The sequence below is a fragment of the Nuphar pumila genome, chromosome 6, assembly GCF_984573655.1.
Source record: "Nuphar pumila chromosome 6, dmNupPumi1.hap1.1, whole genome shotgun sequence".
Taxonomy (NCBI): domain Eukaryota; kingdom Viridiplantae; phylum Streptophyta; class Magnoliopsida; order Nymphaeales; family Nymphaeaceae; genus Nuphar; species Nuphar pumila.
The window spans coordinates 101,718,984-101,740,765 of record NC_143254.1 but is presented as its reverse complement, the minus strand read 5'-3'; the positions used below and the strand labels follow the sequence as shown (position 1 = coordinate 101,740,765).

Genomic DNA, 21,782 nt, shown 5'->3' with positions numbered 1-21,782 from the left:
AAACAGATTTGGAATTTGTCATTCCTTTATTATTTTTTACCTCTTTGCTCCTAACTTCACTAAAACGAAATTTAGACATTTGCACAAAAAAGGTTTATAGGGCGTTTGGTGGTTTTCATCAATAGTAATTTATTTGGCGACCCTTTTATGATGATTGAACTTCATTTATATGGCAGGCAAAGTTAAGGTTGACTCATTTTCAAGTTGCTTACATGTTTGAAAGGAGCGAATGGTGTAAATCACTATTAATTTCATCTACAGTCTCTCTCTCTCTCTGTGAAGCCCATTTTGCATTTTAGGCTTTGTTTTGGAGCCTGCAGTTAGGGCTGATATACTGTCGCCATGATTTGAGAAATCATGGAGTGGATTCCAGAAGCACTGAAAACTGTCTTATGGCCAGAAAATGTGATCTCATCAGACAGCTGCCGGAACAGGTGATGCCACAATCAATCTCTCTGAATACTTGCTATAAGGTCCAGACAGTTGATTGAGTTGCAAGCACCGAGATCGACCAACGAAGTTTGCTGGAAAGAATGCGGTGAAGATGCAGGAGGGCATCTTTCTTGGATTTGGTAACTACCACGTAATTTTAGGGCCTGTTTGGAATCTGTAGCTGGGATGGGTTTATGGAGTTTATGCATTTGAAGAAGTGTTCATATCGCTGACCCCAATTGTTTTGGGATGAAGGCGTAGTTGTAGTTGTTGTTGTTGTTGTTGTATGCATTTGAAGAAGTGGCAGCTGCCAAATCCATGATTTAGTGTAAATACAAAGGAGAAAGGGCCTCACTTCCCATTGAGATCCTAAACAGTCCCTTAATGAAATTCCAATTGGGAAATGAGAAGGATTTGTTGCTATCGAATCCTTTACCATCTCCACTATGTTGCCGCTCCCTAGATCCCAAATGTTCATGGATGTAAGGGTTTCCACAAAAACCACTTCGATGCCCATCACCCAAACAAAGCCTAAGCCAAGATCTAGAAGATGGAGTTCCAACAAATATCATTTTCTGATATTTGCCTAACAATTTTGTCTTTCCCAAGCAACTAGTCTCCTCCCTCTTTCAGTGATCCTCTAAGGTTCACCCTGCTTTTACTAAGAGGGTATCCCGACTCAATTGGTCCTTGTGGGCCGGAGGAATTCAGTTTAGGAAGCTAACCAATCACAACAAACAGCATGGAGGATTCTCATCAAAAGTAATTTTTTTTTCAATAGGGAAAGCTGGGGTTAGGCATACCCCTACCAGTTATACAACTATACCATTGGGATTCGAACTTGCAACGTCACAACACAAGGTGACGTGCACTAACTACAACTGCCAGACAAGCGGAGCCCCCGTTGGTTTCTTCATCAAAAAAATTGCCAAGTAGGTTCCTTGGTACTTATTTTTAAGCCATTTCGCAGGGGCATGCGATTTTGGGTGTGTCCTTGGTGACACGTTGACATGGACACCGCCATGTATGGCATTATTTTAATATTTTTTAAATAATTTTTCAATTTCATTTCAATAAAAAGTTGTTTTTAATGTTGCAATATCAAAAAAATAGTTTTTATTGATTGAAAAATTTAAAAATTCTGTCTTAGTGTCCCATTTTTGAAAAAAATATTGAACTTTCTAGTTGAATCCAAATCTCGCATCCTCGAGCCCACAAATCATTGTGACATACATAGTTTTTAAGTTGAAAATTTGAGATGAATGTGACAATTATTCAAAGTGCCACCTGGCATAAAACCTCTATTTGGCGAGACCCACATGGGCACACATATTCACATACATGTGCAGAAACATGTCTGCGGTTGCACTCGCTCATTCTTCCATTGCCAGTCTCTGAAACAATGCAGAAACCAAGTAAATTAATTGTGTGTTTGGATTTAAAACTTATTTTGTGTAAATTCTCAATAGAGTGAAATGTGAAATTACCAAACTACACAGGAAAAGAAGGAAAGTTAAGTCAGACTTGTGATGGGACATCACAAGTTCGAAACCCATGAGGGGCATCCTTTGCGGCAAGTTGGGTGTACTCCTTAGTGAGAAGGGAGACCTGAAGGGTTTACCAAACAGAGGGCTGACAATGTGAGGTCAGCGATGAGTGTTTTTCCTTGGCCTAACATTTTTTTTTGTTTTGAGAATGCTATTTTAAGGATCATTGGTGGCAATTTGAATTACAAAGGCAGAGATCAATCAATGTTTTCAGAAAAAAACTATCTTTTTTATTTGTAGCAACTCACGAAAAATTCAACAAAATTGAATTCTCATACAAGAAAACCTCTAAAGTCTAACCACGGGAGCCCAAACGAGAGTCCGGAATCCAAATTCACCCCAAGTAATTGACTGATAAAAAAAAAATGGTACCAACCTCTCACCGCGCCTTAGACTGGGATGCTGCTCTGCCCTCTTTCCTACTTTTTAAAGTTTTTTTTTTCCTTTTCTGATCTTTTGCTTACCGTTTTTTGAAACCCACGAAAATCTTTCTGAGATGAACATGAAAAAATAAATAATATAATAGTTGCTTCCAACAAAAGCACCCTTGAGATCTTGAGATTCGCGCTTCTCCAATCCAGGGAAGATTCGAAATTTGAAATATCCTCTCTCTCTCTCTCTCTCTCTCTCTGACCAGACAATGAATTTTTCAAAAAATGATGGTATGGTGATTATGGTCTCGGAGAAATCCTTCCGCGGCTCGAACCTTGAGACTCTTGCCGTTGAGCCCATCGGGGGAGACTCCAAACCTTGCCAATTGACATTTTGATTTGGCCACCTCCCAACTCACTCTCGGTAGGTCCACGATAGGCGAGGGGAGGTTGACGGTTTGAGGCGTTTGTTGAAATGCGACACAAAACCCCGAGGGCTAAGCTGTTCCTGCAGAAGAGTTGTCCTCCATTCTTTTTTTTTTAGATATCAGAGACCTAGCCGCCCTAGCTTTGCCTGACCTACTTAAGATCACTGTCCTGACAGCATAAAACTCTTTGAGCTTAATTGTCTTGTGTTTGAAACCAACTTAGATGGAAGACAAAAAAAATTGGAACTCCAGGGTTTCGACTCTGGCATTCCGAATACGGCGTACATCCCCTCAAGACTCATAGGGTCTTGGATACGATTCGAACATATATGAAGCCTGCCCAAGTACAATACGATACGACGGATGATTCTACAAGTCACGCGAAGGTATGATAAATGACAAGCTACACTAACGATGATTAGATAAGGTAAAATAAAAAAATAAGAGTAGAAACTGCAGAATAAAAAAATAAACGAGGGGGAGGGTAGTTGCTGTCCTGCTGGCTTCTATGTATAATATATACACACTGGCGGTTAATTTCTGAATTTTCCAAGAACTGATTCTTCAAAAACAATATTTTGAGCCTCACAAATTTATGAAATTGTAGGCCAATGATTTCTGAAACTTTATAAAAACATATTCATGCATAGAAATCAAATGCTCCAAGAATTGATTCCTGTCAAAACAGGCGTAATTCTCCAAGAACTGATTCCTATAAAAAACAAGGGCATAGATCATAGAATTTCAAAAAGCACTGAAAATCCCATAAATGTTTAGGTTTGAAAGGTTTCCTATTGGGTAGGTCTTCATTTCTCTCTATATATAGAGAATCTCATACCCATGGCCCGCCTTGGCTGCTGCACCCTTCTCGTTCTTCAGTTGTTCTTTTCTACTAATGAGGTGAGGTGAGCCGACTCGGAAACTGTCGGGTGATGTTACCGGCTACAACCAGTTTCCCACCTGCTCTATCCCGGTTTCTCCGGTCGGCCCCCGTCGAAATTCTAATTTCTAAACCCCCATCACTAAACACTAATCCTCGTCTCTCCCCTTCTATTTTATTTTCAGACTCTCTCTCTCTCTCTCTGGATCTGAATGATCCCACAAAGGGGGGCGATTGGAATAGGACTCTCATTTTCTGGGTAAGAAAATTTCTCCACCCCCCCCTCTCTCTCTCTAAACCTAAATCTAACCATCTCAGTAATCAAGCCTGAGCAATGTGAAGGTAACGAGTGGAGAAATTGCATCCTCCGATGATGGGATCGTCCGGAAGAGGTCGATTCGTGGTAGAAGAACTCACAGACAAGGCAACAAGACTCCCCATTTTCGTGTTGAAGTGCAGCTTCACAAAACCCTAGATATATATATATATATATATATATATATATATATATATATATATATATATATATATATATAGAGAGAGAGAGAGAGAGAGAGAGAGAGAGAGAGAGAGAGAGAGAGAGAGAGAGAGAGCGCTCAATGTCGGGGCCTCCCAAGGTCAGGTCCATGAACATCTCCGTCGAGTCAGAGGTGCGTTCGGTTCTAGGGCCCGCTGGGAACAAGGCGAGGTCGACGGTCGCGCGGAAGCCCTCGCCGAAGCCTCCGCAAAAGGAGGAGAAACGCGAAATCTGCCCTCTTGCTGGTGATAAAGGGGCTGCCGGCGAGGCCGTCGCGGTTGCGCCTCCGGGGGACTTGGCCGCTGTTGCCTCGCCTCCTTGTAAGGTTCAGCCGAAGGCTGTAGCCTCGTCGGCTCCGCCGCGAGTTGGTAACTTTCTGTGGAGGCACGAGGTGTTGCTGCATTCCAATCTTTCGCTGAACGCCTCCTGCTCTTCGGATGCTTCTACGGATTCTGCGTGCAGCCGCGCTTCGACGGGGAGGATGGTTTCTAGAAGGAGCACCGGCGTTGTGAGTCGAAGGAAACCGAGTAATGGTCCTAAGCCTGGTAGAGTTGTTCCGGATAGTGTCGATGCATCAATGCGTCCCCCTCCGTCGGAACAGTCCAAGAAGAGGTGTGCGTGGATCACATCAAACACCGGTAGGCACGACCGTGCTTCGACAGTTCTGTTTGTTGGTGGTTATTGGCCCAACATTTTGTTCCTTTGATGAAAAAATGAATTCGTTTCTTTCTTTTTCGAATGCTGATTGCTGTTTTAATTGTTTTCTGAATTTGATTTCTTTGGATCTCTTCAACAGCTATTTAGCAAACTCCTGAAGTTGTACCTTGTGATTTTCTTTCATGTGTGAAGTTAGATTAATATGCTTTGTAAGGATTGATTTTGTAGTAGCATTGAATGTTGCAGAAAAGCAGTCAGCAGCTCCTTGTTTTCTTAACATTGTGGTGTAGTTGAAGTCCAGCAGTATGCATCACATCAACATTAGGTCCAATCTGTCTTCATCTTTTTTTTTTAGTAAACAAAAAGAAATATGTTCAATCTGGTTTTGAGCTACCAGAAGTTCATTAAGTAGAGAGAAATTCTGCAACTAGATGTCCTTTTTTTCTTATTAAATACCAGTGTTTGATGGGTTGGTGTGCTTTCTGCTTCGTGCTTCCAAATGATACTCCCAAACAGTACAAAAAAAAATCCTTCAAGAGTTATTGAATTCCACCCGTTGTTATGTTGTTGGTGAACTGCTACCAGGTTTAGCACACCTAAAGTCACAATCTTCCTGTTCCTATCTGTATACATGTATATTTGTTCGGGCGATATTCTCATTTCACGTTGTGAAGAAGCAGATGCATTGTGTACATCTGCCTTGTTGCTTTCTTTGAACTTTAATATTTTGATTCGTCTCTCCTATTATGTTGTTTGTTGGATCTTGAAAAGAAGTCTTCATTCACGACTGGGTTCGGATCCTATCCAAACCCAATTCCAGTTTACTTAATTACATATTTAAGCACATGTTCATTAATGACATATTGTAAATTTCTCTTGTTGTGTAATGGGTATTTTCCTACCCTAGTAATTGTAACACCTTATACTTAATGGATAGCCAATACGGCAGCCTCCAGTTGAGGATTCTGCAGCTCTCACGTATTCTCCTCTCACCTTGTGCTCAGTCTTGTGTATAAGAAGGAACCCACGATTTCTATCATGGTATTAGAGCACCAGATCAAGCCTTAAGGATCGTGATCTTCTTATGAACATCCGGTAAAGCTTCTTCATCTTCTAGATCTTCTTCTTTATTCTTATCCATCCGGTAAAGCTTCTTACTTCCTTTCTTATTGTTCTTCTGATTTCCTCCTTTATTCTCCTTGTCTTCAAATCAAATCATTCAAATAACGTATTCCCTTTTCTTACAAAATCCAACGTCTTTCTCTTTTAAAACTTGGATTCTCTGTTTGTTGATTTCCTGTTCATGCTTTTGTATTGTCATATTGCTGCACGTGATCTTATACATTAACAACCTAAATAATCACACAAGCTCGGATTTAAACCATTCGATCTTTGCGTGATCTCAAAGCTTGAATAGGATCACATCCTTTTGCAATCTGACGGCACATTAGATACATATCTGGAAGCGATCCCAGATCTGTCTTGACTCTCTCTATTCTTCTCTGTTTTACACCGCGTGTCTATATTCTCTCATATTTTGAAAGAAAACACATTACTTTCCAAGTAACGTGTCCCTTTGTTTGAATTTTTAATTCAAAACAGATTCTTATTGCGTAGTTCTGTTTTTTTGCCTCGGTTTTATCATACCAATCGTAAAAAAAAGACGGTGGCAACAAAATTATCTGATATTGAGTTTCTGTTCTGAATTTTATTAGAATTCAATAGAATTTGGGTTTTTGTCGTAAAGCCATTTTCTTATTTCTTACTTCTTCCTATTCTTGATTTCGATAGAATATTGACTCATTTCCTCATTCTCAGTCTGGCCTTTCCTCAAACTTTCTTAGTCAATTCGTGTCTGAAAAACTGAACAATTCCAATTTCCTAACTTGGAAGCGACAAATTATACCATTCATAAGAAGCCAGGACCTTTCTGGACATCTGGATGGTTCTGTTCCTGTTCCTCCGGAGTTCATACCATAAGAAGAAAGGAATGGTGAAGGAGATCTTTCTATTACCTATGTCAAAAATCCAGAATACGTATCCTGGATGAAGCGAGATCAGGCGTTGGTTGCCTATATCACTTCTACATTGTCACAGGAAGTGCTTGTGGCAATCCCAGATGATTGCTCCGCAATGCAATTATGGCACCGATTGGTTCAAACATATTCTCAGATTTCTCAGGCCAGAGTATTATTTTTGAAGAAAGAGTTTCAAATGCTGAGGAAGAACTCCATGACTATCATGGAGTATTTGAACAAAATGAAGACCATTACAGATCAGTTGGCCATCGTGGGATGCCCAGTTAGTGACAAAGATATGGTGCAACAAACTTTGATTGGGCTGGGTTCAGATTATCATATGATGGTTACTTCTTTATTGTGTTTGCCAGATTTACCTACATTTGAAGATCTTTGTGCTAAGCTTTTACAGTATGAGATGACCTTGAAGGGTTTTTCTGAAAATACTCATGCTCAAGTTGGAGCACACGATGTCCTTGCCACAAGAGTTGCCTATGGACGATGACGTGATAGGTATGATTTTCAGGAAAGAGGGGGTCAAAAAAGAAATGGACAAGGAAGTCGTGGAATATTACCTACACCCAATATTCCTCTTAATGGGCAGATGCAAAGATCAATACCCACCTGTTTTCTATGCAATAAAAGAGGGCATATCAAAGCTAATTGCTGGTTTAATCCTCAAAATAGAGGCAAACAACCATAGACAAGAAAGGGGTCAGATCAATTGAAGAACAGTGGCGAAGTCAAGGAGTTGTTACTATATGCTCTAGTTGAATTGAATTTAAAACAAAATGATCAGGGCACTTGGTATGTTGATTCTGGTGCAACCACTCATGTCACTGGTGATGCTGGTAAGTTCCTAACTCTTGCTTCTTATGCTGGTAAAAATAGTATAGTCACTGGAGACGGGTCTCACCATCATATTTCTCACATGTCTACTTATTCCCTTACTCTTTCAAATGTCATTTATGCTCCGAATATCAAGAAAAATATTGTTTCTGCCTCTAAGCTTGTAGATGACATTAATGCTTTAGTTGAGTTTACTTCTTTTTCTGTTCGTGTCAAAGACCTTCACACGAGAGAAACGTTCGCTGAAGGAAAATGACAAGGGAATATATACGTGTTCCAAGAGAATCCTTCCACCTTGTAGCTCACATCATCGTCTTCTTCAGTTCCTTTTGAGAATGTTTTTAGTCTTTCTGAGTGTAATAAGCTGAATCTTTGGCATGGTCGTTTGAGTCATTGTAGTAGTTGTTTTATTGAAAAGCTTGCTTCAAGCAGTCTTATTCCCAAGTTAAGTCTAAGTTCAAATGTCAATGATAAAAAATGTTCTAGTTGTCTTTAATGTAAGAGTCATGTTCTTCCATTTCATTCTATTAATAAAAGAGCTTCAAGACCATTTGAAATCATTTATTCTGATGTTTGGAGTCTGACTCCAGTCCCCTCTATGTCTGGCACCAGATATTATCTCATTTTTGTTGATAGCTATTCTCGGTATACATGGATTTTCTTTATGAAATATAAATCTGAAACATTCAAGTTATTTCAGAACTTCCATTCCTTTGTTCAAAATCAATTCTCTGATAATATCTTTTGTTTTCAATGTGACGGAGGGGGTGAATTCTCTTCAAATGACTTTATTAATTTTCTCCAGACAAATGGAATACGTAGGCAAGTGTCTTGCCCTCATACATCTTAACAGAATGAGATTGCTGAACGAAAGCATCGCCATATTGTCGAGAGTGCAATGAGCATGATGCATGATAGGAACCTTTCGGTTACCTTTTGGGCAGAGGCTTTTCATTTAGTCGTTCATATCATAAACTGATTGCTCATGAATATTCTGGAAAACAAATCACCCTACCTTTCTTTACATGGTGTTCATCCAAATTATCATGATTTGCGAGTATTCGGGTGTGTATGTTATGTTCATGTTGACAGTTCAATGCGACACAAGTTTCATGCTAAGGCCTTGAAGTGCATATTTGTGGGGTATGCTGATGATTATAAAGGGTACAGATGCTATGATCCCCTGAGCAAGCGTATCAAAATATCCAGGAATGTTGTATTTGCTGAATTGAATTTTGACCACAATGTTAACAACCTTCCTGAAATTGAAGTTTATCACCCATGGTTGAACTCTGATCTCTTTTTCAGTGTTGATGATGTTTGTCCTTCAGAATGTAATAAAAGAGACTAGGGAAATATGCTTGATGATGTACAAAGGACTCAGGAAAGTATACTTTCAGATCCGCCCTTGCCCCTCGAAAGGTATAAAGGCATTGTTTACTCTCGACGTGAGAAGGTATACTTTCAGATCCACCCTTGCCCCTCGAAAGGTATAAAGGCATTGTTTACTCTCGACGTGAGAAGGGGGCTCTCTCCAATTCTGATCAGGAGATGAATTCTTCTTCTGTTTTTGTTCCATCCTCTGTTCCGATAAGATCCACTCGACCCCGACATCCTATTAATAGATGGGTAAGTTATGAGAATTTCACTATGGATTTTCAACTCTTAACCTCTTTAGGTAAGGAAGAACAACCCACAACATTTCATCAAACAACAAATTCTAAGTGATGGATTGAAGTTATGAATGAAGAAATGGAGGCTCTTCATGAATGTGGCACTTGGGAGATTGTTCCTAGACCACATGATCGAAATGTGGTTGGGTACAAGTGGGTGTATAAAATAAAATATAAGCTAGATGGTACTATTGAGCGATATAAGGCCGGACTGGTTGCCAAGGGATTCACCCAGGAGCAAGGACAAGACTATGATGAGACCTTCGGTTCGGTTGTAAAAATTGGCACTATTCGAATCATATTATCATTGGCTATTGAGCATTAGTGGATTATCAGTCAGCTGGACGTAAAAAATGCATTTCTACATGGAACTCTGAAGGAGGAAGTGTGCATGGAGCAGCCCACCGGGTATGCAGAAGAGAACTCCAAAAAATATGTGTCTGTAACGACCCCAATCCATACCCTTTAAAAATGCGGAATATATATATATATATATATATATATATATATATATATATATATATATATATATATATATATATATATTTCAATGCGGAAACCTTCCCAGAGATCTGGGGTCCTCACAGTTCCAATTTCCATTGGATAACTCAACCACCACAAACGAAGTTGCAATCATCATCCATAAGAACCAAACCAACCCTTTTATTTATGAGTAAGTAAATTTCAAAGACAAGGTTTTATTCAACTGAAAATAAAGCGACAACTGAAAAGAAGCAAGAAGAACTAAGACAAAAGAAAGAGTCACTCTGTCCCCTGCTGAAGCGGTCAAGCTCAAATATGACTCTCATCCATCCCCAGATGCATGTCGAACTTCACTGTTCACCATTTCCTGTGAAAAACCAACAAAGTAGGGTGTCAGAACCGAAATTTTGAGCACAACTACTTCTAAAGAAACCAGGTGAGATAAAGAACATGGATAAGATTTCATGCAATGATTTGAGTGAGTGCAGATATAAAATTTTGCAGCATTCAAATATCCATACCTACCAACATTTACATATGCTCACCAGTCAAGAACAGTAAAGCGGTACCATATATCAAGAACTAAATAACCAAACCTTGCAGCATGATTTCAATAAGTAAATCATATGCTACCACCAAATTATGTCATGATATAAAGAATGATTCAAACATGCATGATCTAATGCATAACAGGAAAATGCATAATTATGTGCAATGCATGATTCCTTTTTTATTATCTTTCATTTAAGTTTCATATTTCCATATGCATGCCCTATTAAATGCATGCAGCTTTAAGTTCTTTTTTTTAATTACCGTTGCCCGCGGATACACCAAACGGGTACAATTCCCGAGGTCAAGTAGGTTCTCAGGGTAGCTTAACACACAATTTGTATTTTATTACTGGGTTCCAACTTAGTCCTCGACCGAATCACCTTCGGAACATTAGACCTCCACATCTAATGTCGGGGACACAAGGGACACCCCACGCCCACAAGTGTCACTTCCTTGGTACCAAACAAACTCACAGCTGTGACCATCATACCACTCCTGGGTAAAGTGGCGGATTCTCCCTAAAACCGTGGTCAGGAGAAATAACCTCAATATCGGGTTCAGGGAACCAAATTACAGCACACAGAGTTTTTGTATCCTCACAGTCTTCCCAAGATCGGATATCTAAGATTCTCATACTCCAGATGAGATATCCCAGAATGTGTATTACACTGTTTTTATTATATTTTTATTAAAGTTAATTTTTTAAGTTTGCAACACCATATGCAAAAGTAAAGTGAAAACTCGCATCCTCCCTCGTGGAGACCCTTACGGAACTCCGACCCGTATAATCAACCAGAACAGTGTAGTAATGTGTCAAACCATCTTATGTGGTTCAAGTGATGCAGTAAAAAAAACATATGTAAAAGGAAACCAAACCCACAGCTCTCCAGGCCGATGATGGTCCATTTAGGCCATCGATGCACCACCTAATAAAACCAAAGTAATGTTTCATTCATAACACTAGGCCAAAGTGCTCAAAAGTACGTGCACTCATGCAATCATACACCCAAACATATGCATGTCATAACTCATTCATATGCATTTTCACTATGTGTGTGTTACCTACATCACATACGGGTATTAACCAATCCATGGTTTCTTTAAGTGTGTGAGTGCACCATTCAAGTATTCTTACCCAAAAAGAATTATCAATAACTGGATCATGCTCACATTCATGAGTACCATAATCATAACAATAACAGTTACATAACCTTCTTAGGAACGACATTCCAACTTGTTCTTAACACATATATAAGTGTATGTAGGTTCCAAGATTTCCCTTTATTCATATCAAAACTTACACAGTATTTATTAAGGTCTAGAACCTAATTCATAACAGTCAAGTGAAAGCATAAACCTCCATGGCAAGTGTTTCCATACAATCCAATACACAAGCTTTTAAATAACACATGGACTCTAGACAAAAATATAACGTTCAGCTAGAGACGACAAAGCAAGATACATTACATATAAAATTTCAGTTTTTACGTGTCCATCCTCCCTAAACAGTGTAACATGAACACTATTATACACAACTGAAAATTTTCAGGTTATGTTTCAATGATCCCACGCTGCATCTTACAAAATTTGAGCTTAACCACACTCAAGCACCAACTTATGCCAATAGACAACCTACAACAAATGTTAGGTAATGCATGCAAGATCCTGTCGGACCTTAATAGTTCATGAACCTAGCAGCAGTGTATCACACTATTCATGCTTTAATGGTTTAGGATTTTGTATTTTCGTTTATGAGAATAGGAAATCCGATTAACATCATTCAGCTAACTTATGAAAACATATGGAAATCAGCCCTGCTAATAGAAATCAGGACATGTGTGTATATATATATATGTATACACACAGTCAGCTGGAACACATACTGACTTTTAGTAATTCAAAACATCGAATGGTGCTGCATCATCAAACCCATCTATTCCCTATTTCAGTATACACAACAGTGTTCCATTTTGAGGATAGCAAGATTTCAACAGTCCCCTTTTGATATCAAAATAACCAATATCAAACCGAAATTATGACTTCAAATTCTGGAAATCCAACCTTTCAGTCCAGCATACAATGCTACATTATGGAAACAACACATTAAGATTTTTGCAGTAAATTTATGAGACCAACTTACTCCATTATCAACAACAACTACAAATTCCAAACATTTTTTATGAACTTGATTTCCAAGATTTCAAGTACTCAGATTCAATTACAGCGCATTTCAGGTAAGTAATGATATCAAGAATTAGCTCCATACACAAGATCAACTGTTTGCATGACTTTAAAGTATCGTTACCCTAGCATATCCAAGCATAGAACACTTGGCAGAGAAAACAAAGGAAAACTCATGGTATATGCTACAATCTGCCATTAATGGGTTATATAAAAAAAATTTTAAAATCTCCAGATTCGAATATATCCCCTCATCCTAGGCATATTCACGATGAAGAAATCCCATGCCCTAAGTGGTATACCTAAACAGAATTTAAAACAACCTAGATTCGGGTTATCGATTCCAAGATCGAAAACCCCCAAATCAAATTTTATTTTAATTTGATCATGGCAGCCGAATCCCCCTTTTCAGTAAATGAATGCGGACCTAAACCAAGAACGCGATTCCAAACCCAAGAACGAAATCCCGAGAATACGATGCCCAATTTGAAGTTTGGAATCAATTTAAACCAAAACTGTGTCTCAGCAAATAGGAAATCGATTCTTTTTGAAAAACTATAAAAACACAGAAAAACAATTACAAAGAACACAGGTAATCCCTGCATTACGCAAACAGGGTCCCCATGGACCCTCATCTCAAAAGATTACATGGGATCAAACCCATGTTCGATCCCTCACCTAGATTCGATAGGAGCCCCGTACCTTTTTACGGTGGTTTTCCGGCGGCTGGAGGCTGCTATCGTAAAGAGATGCAAACTAATGGCGTTTCCCCCCTACTGCCGTGAAGGGATGCTCGCTGTGGCCTTTGATGGCTGCTGGCTGTCGCAGCTTTCCAGCGACCTCCTTTCCTCTAGCGTGCGCGCACCGAGCGAGAGAGAGAGAGAGAGAGAGAGAGAGAGAGAGAGAGAGAGAGAGAGAGAGAGAGAGAGAGAGACCCTCTCCACTCCCCCCTTTATCGGCCCCAAGCCCCCCTTCTTTGCCGAGGGGCGCGGGGTCGGTTACGCCCTGCGTAACCCCCTTCTGCCCCCCCTTCTGTTTCTGTTAAGGCTTTATCGGGCAACCCTTATCGGGTTGCCCCTTTCCTTTAAAAGCTGTTTACACAGGGGCGTGGCTCGGGTCCGCACCCGAGACCCGTAACCCGAGTCCAAACAATATGGATCCAAATGGATCCAACTGTGGATCCTCGGATAATTTTTTAAAAATTTTAAAATTTCATTTATTTATTGTTATTATTATTATTAAATCATGATTTATATCATTTATACCTAGTTACCCCTTTATGGGTCCTAGATTCGAAATGTGGATCTAGGCCCAATTTGCAAAAATTGAAATATTTTGTAACATAAAAAAAAAATTTGGTAGCAAAAATTTTCGGGTTTTACAGTGTCGATTAAAGAGAGCTATATATGGTTTGAAGCAAGCCTCTCGATCTTGGTTTGACAGTTTTTCTCTTGAAATAGAGAAATATGGTTTTAGTCGATCTATTCTTGATCATTCCCTCTTCATATACAACAACAACAACAACTACGCCTTCATCCCAAAACAATTGGGGTCAGTGATATGAACCAACAAAGAAAATCATTCTGGGTCTTCCACATGAATCCTTCTCCTCCATTCATTTTTATCCAATGCCATGTCCTCGGTGAGGTTCAAAGCATTCATATCCTTTCCTATCACCTCCATCCATGTCTTCCTAGGCCTACCCCGACCTCTTTTAACTAATATATTTTCCCATTTCTCCATCCTTCTAACTGGAGCATCATTAGGCCTACGTCGAATATGTCCAAACCACCGTAAACGATTCTCTCTCATCTTATTTTCAATGGGTGCAACGCCTACCTTCTTACGTATCTCCTCGTTCCGAATCTTATTTTTTATTGTATTTCCACACATCCATCTCAACATACGCATCTCAGCTACACTCATTTTTTGAATATGATGTCTCTTGGCAGCCCAACATTCCGTACCATATAGTAAGGCGGTCCTATAAAGCTTTCCCTTCAACCGCAATGGCATTCTACGATCGCACAACACTCCAGTTGCACTCTTCCATTTCATCCACCCAACCTTTATCCTATGATTTACATCTCCATCAATTTCTCCATACTTTTGAATGATAGATCCCAAATATTTGAAAGAATCATCCACCGGTATTTCTTGCTCACCAAGCTTCACTACACTCCCATCTCTATTTCGTTGCTTACTAAATCAACATTCCATGTATTCTGCCTTACTCTTACTCAACTTAAAACCTCTTGCTTCCAATGTCTGTCTCCATAATTCTAACTTAGCATTAACCACAGCTCTAGACTCATCAATCAAAACAATATCATCAGCAAACAACATACACCATGGCACATTTTCTTGAATTGATCTCGGAAGCTCATCCATCGCTATAGCAAATAGGAAAGGGCTTAAAGCAGATCCTTGATGTAACCCAACCGTTATAAGAAAATTGGTTGTCACCCCTCCACAAGTGCAGACATTGGTTACTACTCCTTCATACATATCCTTAATTATACTAATGTACTTGAGAGAAACACCTTTCTTCATCATTGTCCACCAGAGAATGTCCCTAGGTACTCTATCGTATGCCTTCTTCAAATCAATAAAAACCATATGCAAATCTTTGTTCCTCTCTCTATTTCTCTCATTCCCTCTTCATATTCAAATGCAAAAACATAGTTACTTTGTTATTGATATATGTTGATGACATAATCATTACAGGTAACTCTAATGAACATATTGAGCAGGTCAAAGAACTCATGAATCACAGGTTCAAGATGAAGGACCTTGGTCAACTGTGATATTTTCTTGGAGTAGAAGTTGACAGAACTATTGAAGGCATGACACTTATCCAACATAAGTATACTATTGATGTTCTCAGCAAGGCAGGTATGAAAGATTGCAATCCTCTAAGCACGCTCAGTGTACTTTATCAGAAACTTAGTTCTCAAGATGGAGATTTATATGAGGATCCTACAGGATATCGCATGATAGTAGGGATGCTTCAATATCTCACCTTTACTCGCACTGATATTGTCTATTCAGTCAATCAGGTATCTCAGTTCATGCATGAATCGCGCATGGGACATATGGAAGTTAAACACATTCTCCGATATTTGAAGGGAACTATTGGGGATGGACTTTTGTACAGAAAGAGTATGAATGAACGTCACATGCATGAACTTCTTGTTTACACAGATGAAGACCGGGCAAGAGATCCAGATGAGCGTAGGTTAGTCTCAGGATATTGTGTTTTCATTGGCCTAAACCTTGTCTCTTGGAGCAGTAGGAAACAAAGTGCTATTGCGAGGTCAAGTACCGAAGCTGAATATAGATCAATGGCAGCTGCTGCAACTGAGGTAATATGGATCAGACATATCTTGACAGAAGTAGACGAATCGATATCCAAATGTATTCTCTTATGTGACAATCAAAGTGCCATCAACATGTCATTTAATCCTATCTACCACAACCATGCCAAGCATACTGAAATTGATCAACATTTTGTGAGACAGAAAGTTGAAGAGAAGGAAATTGAATCATATTTTGTTCGGACTGTTGATCAAGTTGCTGACCTGTTTACCAAAGGACTTATCAAGGACAAATTTTGGATGTTGAAAGGCAAGTTGTTCATGGTTCAAAACCATGTACAATTTGAGGAAGGATGAAAAGAAGTCTCCATTCATGACTGGGTTTGGATCCTATCCAAACCCAATTCTAGTTTACTTAATTACATATTTAAGCAAATGTTCATTAATGGCATATTGTAAATTTCTCTTGTTGTGTAATGAGTATTTTCGTACCCTAGTAATTGTAACACCATTGTACTTAATGGATAGCCAATATCGCAGCCTCCATTTGAGGTTCTCCTCTCACCTTGTGCTCAGTCTTGTGTATGAGAAGGAACCCACGATTTCTATCAGATCTTTCATTTTGTTTTGTTGTTTTTCAATGAAAGCAATCCAAAATATGGAATGCTTTGGTGGTGGCTTTTTTATTCTTTATACACTAATATGCCCATGAAGGATGTTGTGAAAAGCATATCGGAACACATCTTAGAAGGGCTAGGGCTATGGATGTAACGTATCATATCATAAGATACAAGAAAAAGCCTCATTTAAAAAAATTACTAGAAAAGTACAACAAAAAAAATCTAAAAAAGAATCTAGGAGAAACATATAAAGCAATAAAAAAAGAAATCAAATTTAAGCATTATTATCAACTAAACATACATATGCACTACTAAAACCTGCTAAACAATATATAGTAACTAACTAAACAAAATATTTACTATGAAGAGTTGCATTAATTAAAAAAAGGGAAAGATGCAAATCTACTTAAATTTGTCAATCATATCAAAAGATAATAAAATGGGTGTATCTTATGATGTAGTACGATACATCACCATATAGTATGATACAGTCTGATATAGCTCGATAATTGAAACCTGGTGATACTTGAAGCAGTATTGTATCAGTCTAAGGGATGATGCCACGGTATGGCATATTGTATCATAAAATATGATATGATACTGATAAAACTGCATCCGCCTACTGTTTTTACTTTGAACAAAACATTCAACAATTCTTAACTTAGGAGCAATATCTGGAACTTACGTTCTTAGGGAACTGGTTTGGATCATTAGTGACCTCACTGCTGTAGGCATGGCTTCAAGGACCTAAGTAAATGTATGTAGATATCAATTAGACTTGGCTTGTATGTGAAATTTTGGGGTGTAGGCATCTCAATCAATGTCATCTAAGTCGTTCCAATTGCACATTTTTATGACATCGCCAGTGCCGACCATGACAGGCAATTTGCAAGTATTTGGATTACTCAATTTATCTGTGAAAACTTCTTTGCACACAAGTGATACTTCACCTAGCTGGTATACTACACTTTAATTTTGGCTCCCATTTCAGTTTCACATCAGTTAGCTTTTGTCTTAGGAATTCAATATCCCATTGCTAATGTGGTACTTTAAGGTGGTTGAGTGGTTTTCTGCTTTGTTCTTCCAAATGTAGCTCTCTCTCTCTCTATATATATATATGTATATATAATGTATGTATGTTTGCTATAAACTACTGTGTCTAGGATCTCATTGAGAAATCACATTTGCAAGTGGAAAACATCATTTTCATGGGTTGAGAAATTTGGTGCATTTTGCAGCCATCAATTTTTTAATCGCCTAAAAAACCTGATTGCATATTGGAATCCAGCTGTCACATGGGTGCGGGGGTGAGGCACTTTCAAAAAGCTTGGGTGCGGCAAATATATATATATATATATATATATATATAAAGTCCAAAAGTTGGACATAAATGATCCTGGGTGCGGTCAACGCACCCAGGGTCAGGTTGACCGCACCGGGTGCCGCACTCGCATGTGCACCTGCGTCGCGTCACGTCGACGCGAGCGCGGCACCCAGTTGGCCGAGTCCCTGTGACATAGGAATCCAGTGATCCAAGTGCATATCCCCACTAAACAAACCGTGTATATCACATGTATAGGGTTTGATTTGCCAAAAAAAAGGGATCACATTTTGCTAGGTCAATCCTACATACACTGGACTGGACTGTAGCTAATATATACACACACAGGCATACATGTGTGTGTATTGCTGTCCTTCAAACTTGGGCTATTGAAACCCGAGAAAGATGGGGAATCCTTTTTTTGTGTATTTTGGGTGTGAAAATTGGAAATAAGAAAAGAACTCATTAAGAATTTAAGGAACACTTATTCTACCAAGTTGGTGACTTGCATGACGCATATTGCATCATGTGATTTTGGAGGACTTCAGATGCCTAATTTTCTGACAAATGTGTATATTGTATGGAACTATGGGCTTTTCCATAACCAATTGTAAAAGGGAAAAACAAGTAACAGTATGACTTTGCAAAATATGGTGTTCATATAATTCAACTAAATAATAGGAATCATTGTCTTTGTAATCTCACTCTCCTTTTCCCATGCTATTTTGGCTCTCAGTTTGCTAAATTATGAAAAGAACCTTCACAAATTGCAACTTTTTATAAACATCGCAAACAGGTTAACCTAGAAAATAATTTAACTTTATGGTACAGTTTACTGCTACACTACGGTATTTTGATATTTTAAAAGTTTCATGTTCCTTTGTCATGACAGAGAGGAGTGCAGCAAAGTTTGGGTGGTGGTGGTGTGTGTGTGTGTGTGTGTGTGTGTGTGTGAAGAGTGCATCTTGTAAATTTGTTTCAGTTTACTGATCATGATGTTTGCTTGTTCTGAATACTCAGAACCATGTTATGTTACCTTTCATGATGAAGAATGGGGAGTGCCGGTTCATGATGATAAGTAAGTGCTTTACTTAGTTTTGTGGTTTATATCTGATTGATTGAGCATCAACTTATTGAATACTGGATGCTTGTTTTTCATCCACCAATGCAGGAAGTTGTTTGAATTGCTGTCCCTGTCAGGAGCACTGGCTGAACTTACATGGCCGGCTATCCTTAGTAAAAGACACATATTTTGGTAATGCTTTTGCTGTTCCTGTTCAATGAAAGCTGTATAGTTTTATTACCGATGGTTCTTTTCTGACTTATGTTTGTACAGGGAAGTGTTTGCTGGTTTCGACCCAACTGTGGTTGCCAAACTGAGTGAGAAAAAGGTCACAGCACCAGGAAGCATTGGCAGCTCCCTGTTATCAGAATTAAAGCTCCGTTCCATAATTGAAAATGCTAGTCAGATACTGAAGGTAGCTCTGCTTTTGGTTTCTTATTGTGATGCTTGACCATACTATATAATTTGTTGTGCTTTCCAATTATTGTCAGCATTACAGCTTTTTGTTTAAGTAAATTCTTCTGAAATTCTGATACTTGACTTTGCTGGCATTTGACGCTTTAGATTTTTCTTCTTTTTAACATTTTCCTGTGTTTCAGATTAATTGAATCTGTATTTATGTATGTGACAAATTTCTTGAATATTAGAATTTAAAGGAATTTAATAATTTGTTTTAAACCAAGGTAGCTAATGAAATTAGTGGTGAGGAATTCAAGCCTTCGGTGCTTAGTTGAGCACCTAGGCATCGCCTAAAGACCCAGAAAAGAGTATAATTATTTAGAATGAAGATATAAAAATCATAAAAATAAGAAAACTTAAATGTTTCAAAATACACAAGCAAAACATTATTATAATGTTTTAAACATTACAAAGAAAAATAAAATACCAACCTTGATGCCCCCACAAGGGCACCTAGCCGCTCTTAGGCAGTAAGCTTGTGCCGAGGTCACAGGCAGGATTTAAACTACTAAGGTTCATGCTTGTATTCGACATCTTGAAGCATTGCCAAAAAGTGCTGCTTTGGTTCCTCATCTGTATTGTTTATTTTTGACACTTAGCCTCTGCGACTGTGGTACTTTTCATTCTGTTTATTAATTGGTTAATGGCCTATTTGTGTAAAATTTGGTGCTTTCTTGTAGGTTGTTGAAGAGTTTGGGTCATTTGACAGCTACTGTTGGAGTTTTGTGAACCGCAAACCTATTGTGAGTAGCTTCCGTTACCCTCGGCAGGTGCCTGTGAAAACCTCAAAAGCAGAAGTGATAAGCAAAGATATGGTTAGAAGGGGTTTCCGAAGTGTAGGGCCAACTGTCATATACACATTCATGCAGGTAGCTGGCATAACAAATGACCATCTTATAAGCTGTTACCGGTTTAGTGAGTGTGTTGCTGTTGAGCAAGAGCTGGTAGATAGCAGCAAAGCTGAGATTAAGGATGAAGAGGTGAAGTTAGAGATTGGAAAATTGGCATTTACAAAAGCTGTGGATGATTTGAGTATCAGCTCTCTGTCTATAAAAGTTGATTCATCTGATGAAGTTGGTCTGATGTTGGTTTAATTCATGAATATAGCAAGTGTCAAATGTAAATCTTTCTTTGGCCAAAAGTTGCACCACTGGGAGGTGCTGCAGGCTTGTCTAGTATTTTGCTGTTTTTTTCCCTTGTGTGTAAAAAATGAATGTTTCTTGGTTTTGGTTTCGTGGAACATTCTTTGCAAAGAAATTAATGTCCACATTCGAGATGCAATTATATGTGCAAGGATTTTATGAGAATGCGAATGTGCCCATTTCATGCGTGTTCCACCTGCGAATGTTCGTGCCCTGCACCTTCAGTTCTGCAAATGATATCAGGACACGATGATTCGCGACATGTTATTTTCGTTTAATTTTTCACTAAGAATAGTATACAATGGTATATGACACGTAGGTAAGTTGGGGTATCCTATGGCATAGCCTGCAAATGTTGCTGGTGATTTTGCTTCGGAAGTACGGGTGGAATTATAAACTCTATTATTAGGAAAATACTTTACTGAATAGTGACAGTCCCTTCATGGTATTGTTTACAAATGAAGAAAGATAATTTACTCATCTCTTTAATGGAGTTGTGTAGGTCTTAAATGGCCGCATCTCCTAAACCATCCTAATTGACTTGAAAAAAACATATACATAGGTGTTTGCTTAATTTAAACTTGGAAATACGTTATGCTCAGATGTTATAGAGTATTCTTAGTAAAAACATGCTTTAGATGAGTTTTTTTTATGTTTGGATGTGTTTTAGAGCGAGTGTCCTGTACTCTGAAACTTGAAGATGAAATAAATTAACTTTTCTGGTTAAATTGATTTGATCTGAAGTATATTTTTTTGGTAAATAAACATTGATAAACAAATTTATAGGTCAAGTTTAAGCAAAAGCATGTCTAATTATATTTGCATTTAGGATGTTTAGAAGATACTGTTTAGGATTCACTAATTTCCCTCTTTGATTCTCAGACAAAAGAAAGCTCGGCTCATAGATTGTGTAAATTCAAGCTCAAACAATCCACAACAGGTGCACCTGTGGATGTAGAAGGGCAGTGATGCTTATTCACTTTGTGATCCTGATGAGGGTTCCACCAGATGCTAATGGCTAGTGTATTTTACTGCATTACTTCAGTCGACATGGTTGGGCACATCAACATAGAAAATGCTGACCCAAATGTTATTCGTCCTCAGTAACATGGGGGTCAAGCGGGCTGGGATTTTGCCAGATATCCAACCCGACCAGACTAACCCATGTATTTTCCTCTAAATTTTGTAGGGTGGGTGCATATCGGAACTCAAACTGTGGTGGTGGTTATTTGGTAGAGTTTGTGTGCACTGTGATAGGTCGGATACTCTACT

At 38.7% G+C, this 21,782-nt stretch overlaps 1 protein-coding gene across 1 annotated transcript; it reads left to right on the top strand.

Annotated features, from left to right (window-relative positions):
- Positions 1 to 4,247: 4,247 nt before the first annotated feature.
- Positions 4,248 to 20,649, top strand: LOC149835438 (uncharacterized). Its single transcript, XM_090010527.1, has 5 exons — positions 4,248 to 4,813; positions 18,867 to 18,924; positions 19,018 to 19,101; positions 19,183 to 19,324; positions 20,049 to 20,649. The coding sequence occupies exons 1-5, from the start codon at positions 4,258 to 4,260 to the stop codon at positions 20,460 to 20,462; spliced, it is 1,254 nt and encodes a 417-aa protein (XP_089866653.1). The 5' UTR covers positions 4,248 to 4,257; the 3' UTR covers positions 20,463 to 20,649.
- Positions 20,650 to 21,782: the final 1,133 nt, after the last annotated feature.

Bases quoted from the DNA above. Each gene is read 5' to 3' on its own strand.
- LOC149835438 (XM_090010527.1), top strand. From the start codon at position 4,258: ATGTCGGGGCCTCCCAAGGTCAGGTCCATGAACATCTCCGTCGAGTCA. The intron at 18,925-19,017 runs GTAAGTGCTTTA...CCACCAATGCAG, and splicing joins GTGCCGGTTCATGATGATAA to GAAGTTGTTTGAATTGCTGT. The intron at 19,325-20,048 runs GTAGCTCTGCTT...GCTTTCTTGTAG, and splicing joins ATGCTAGTCAGATACTGAAG to GTTGTTGAAGAGTTTGGGTC.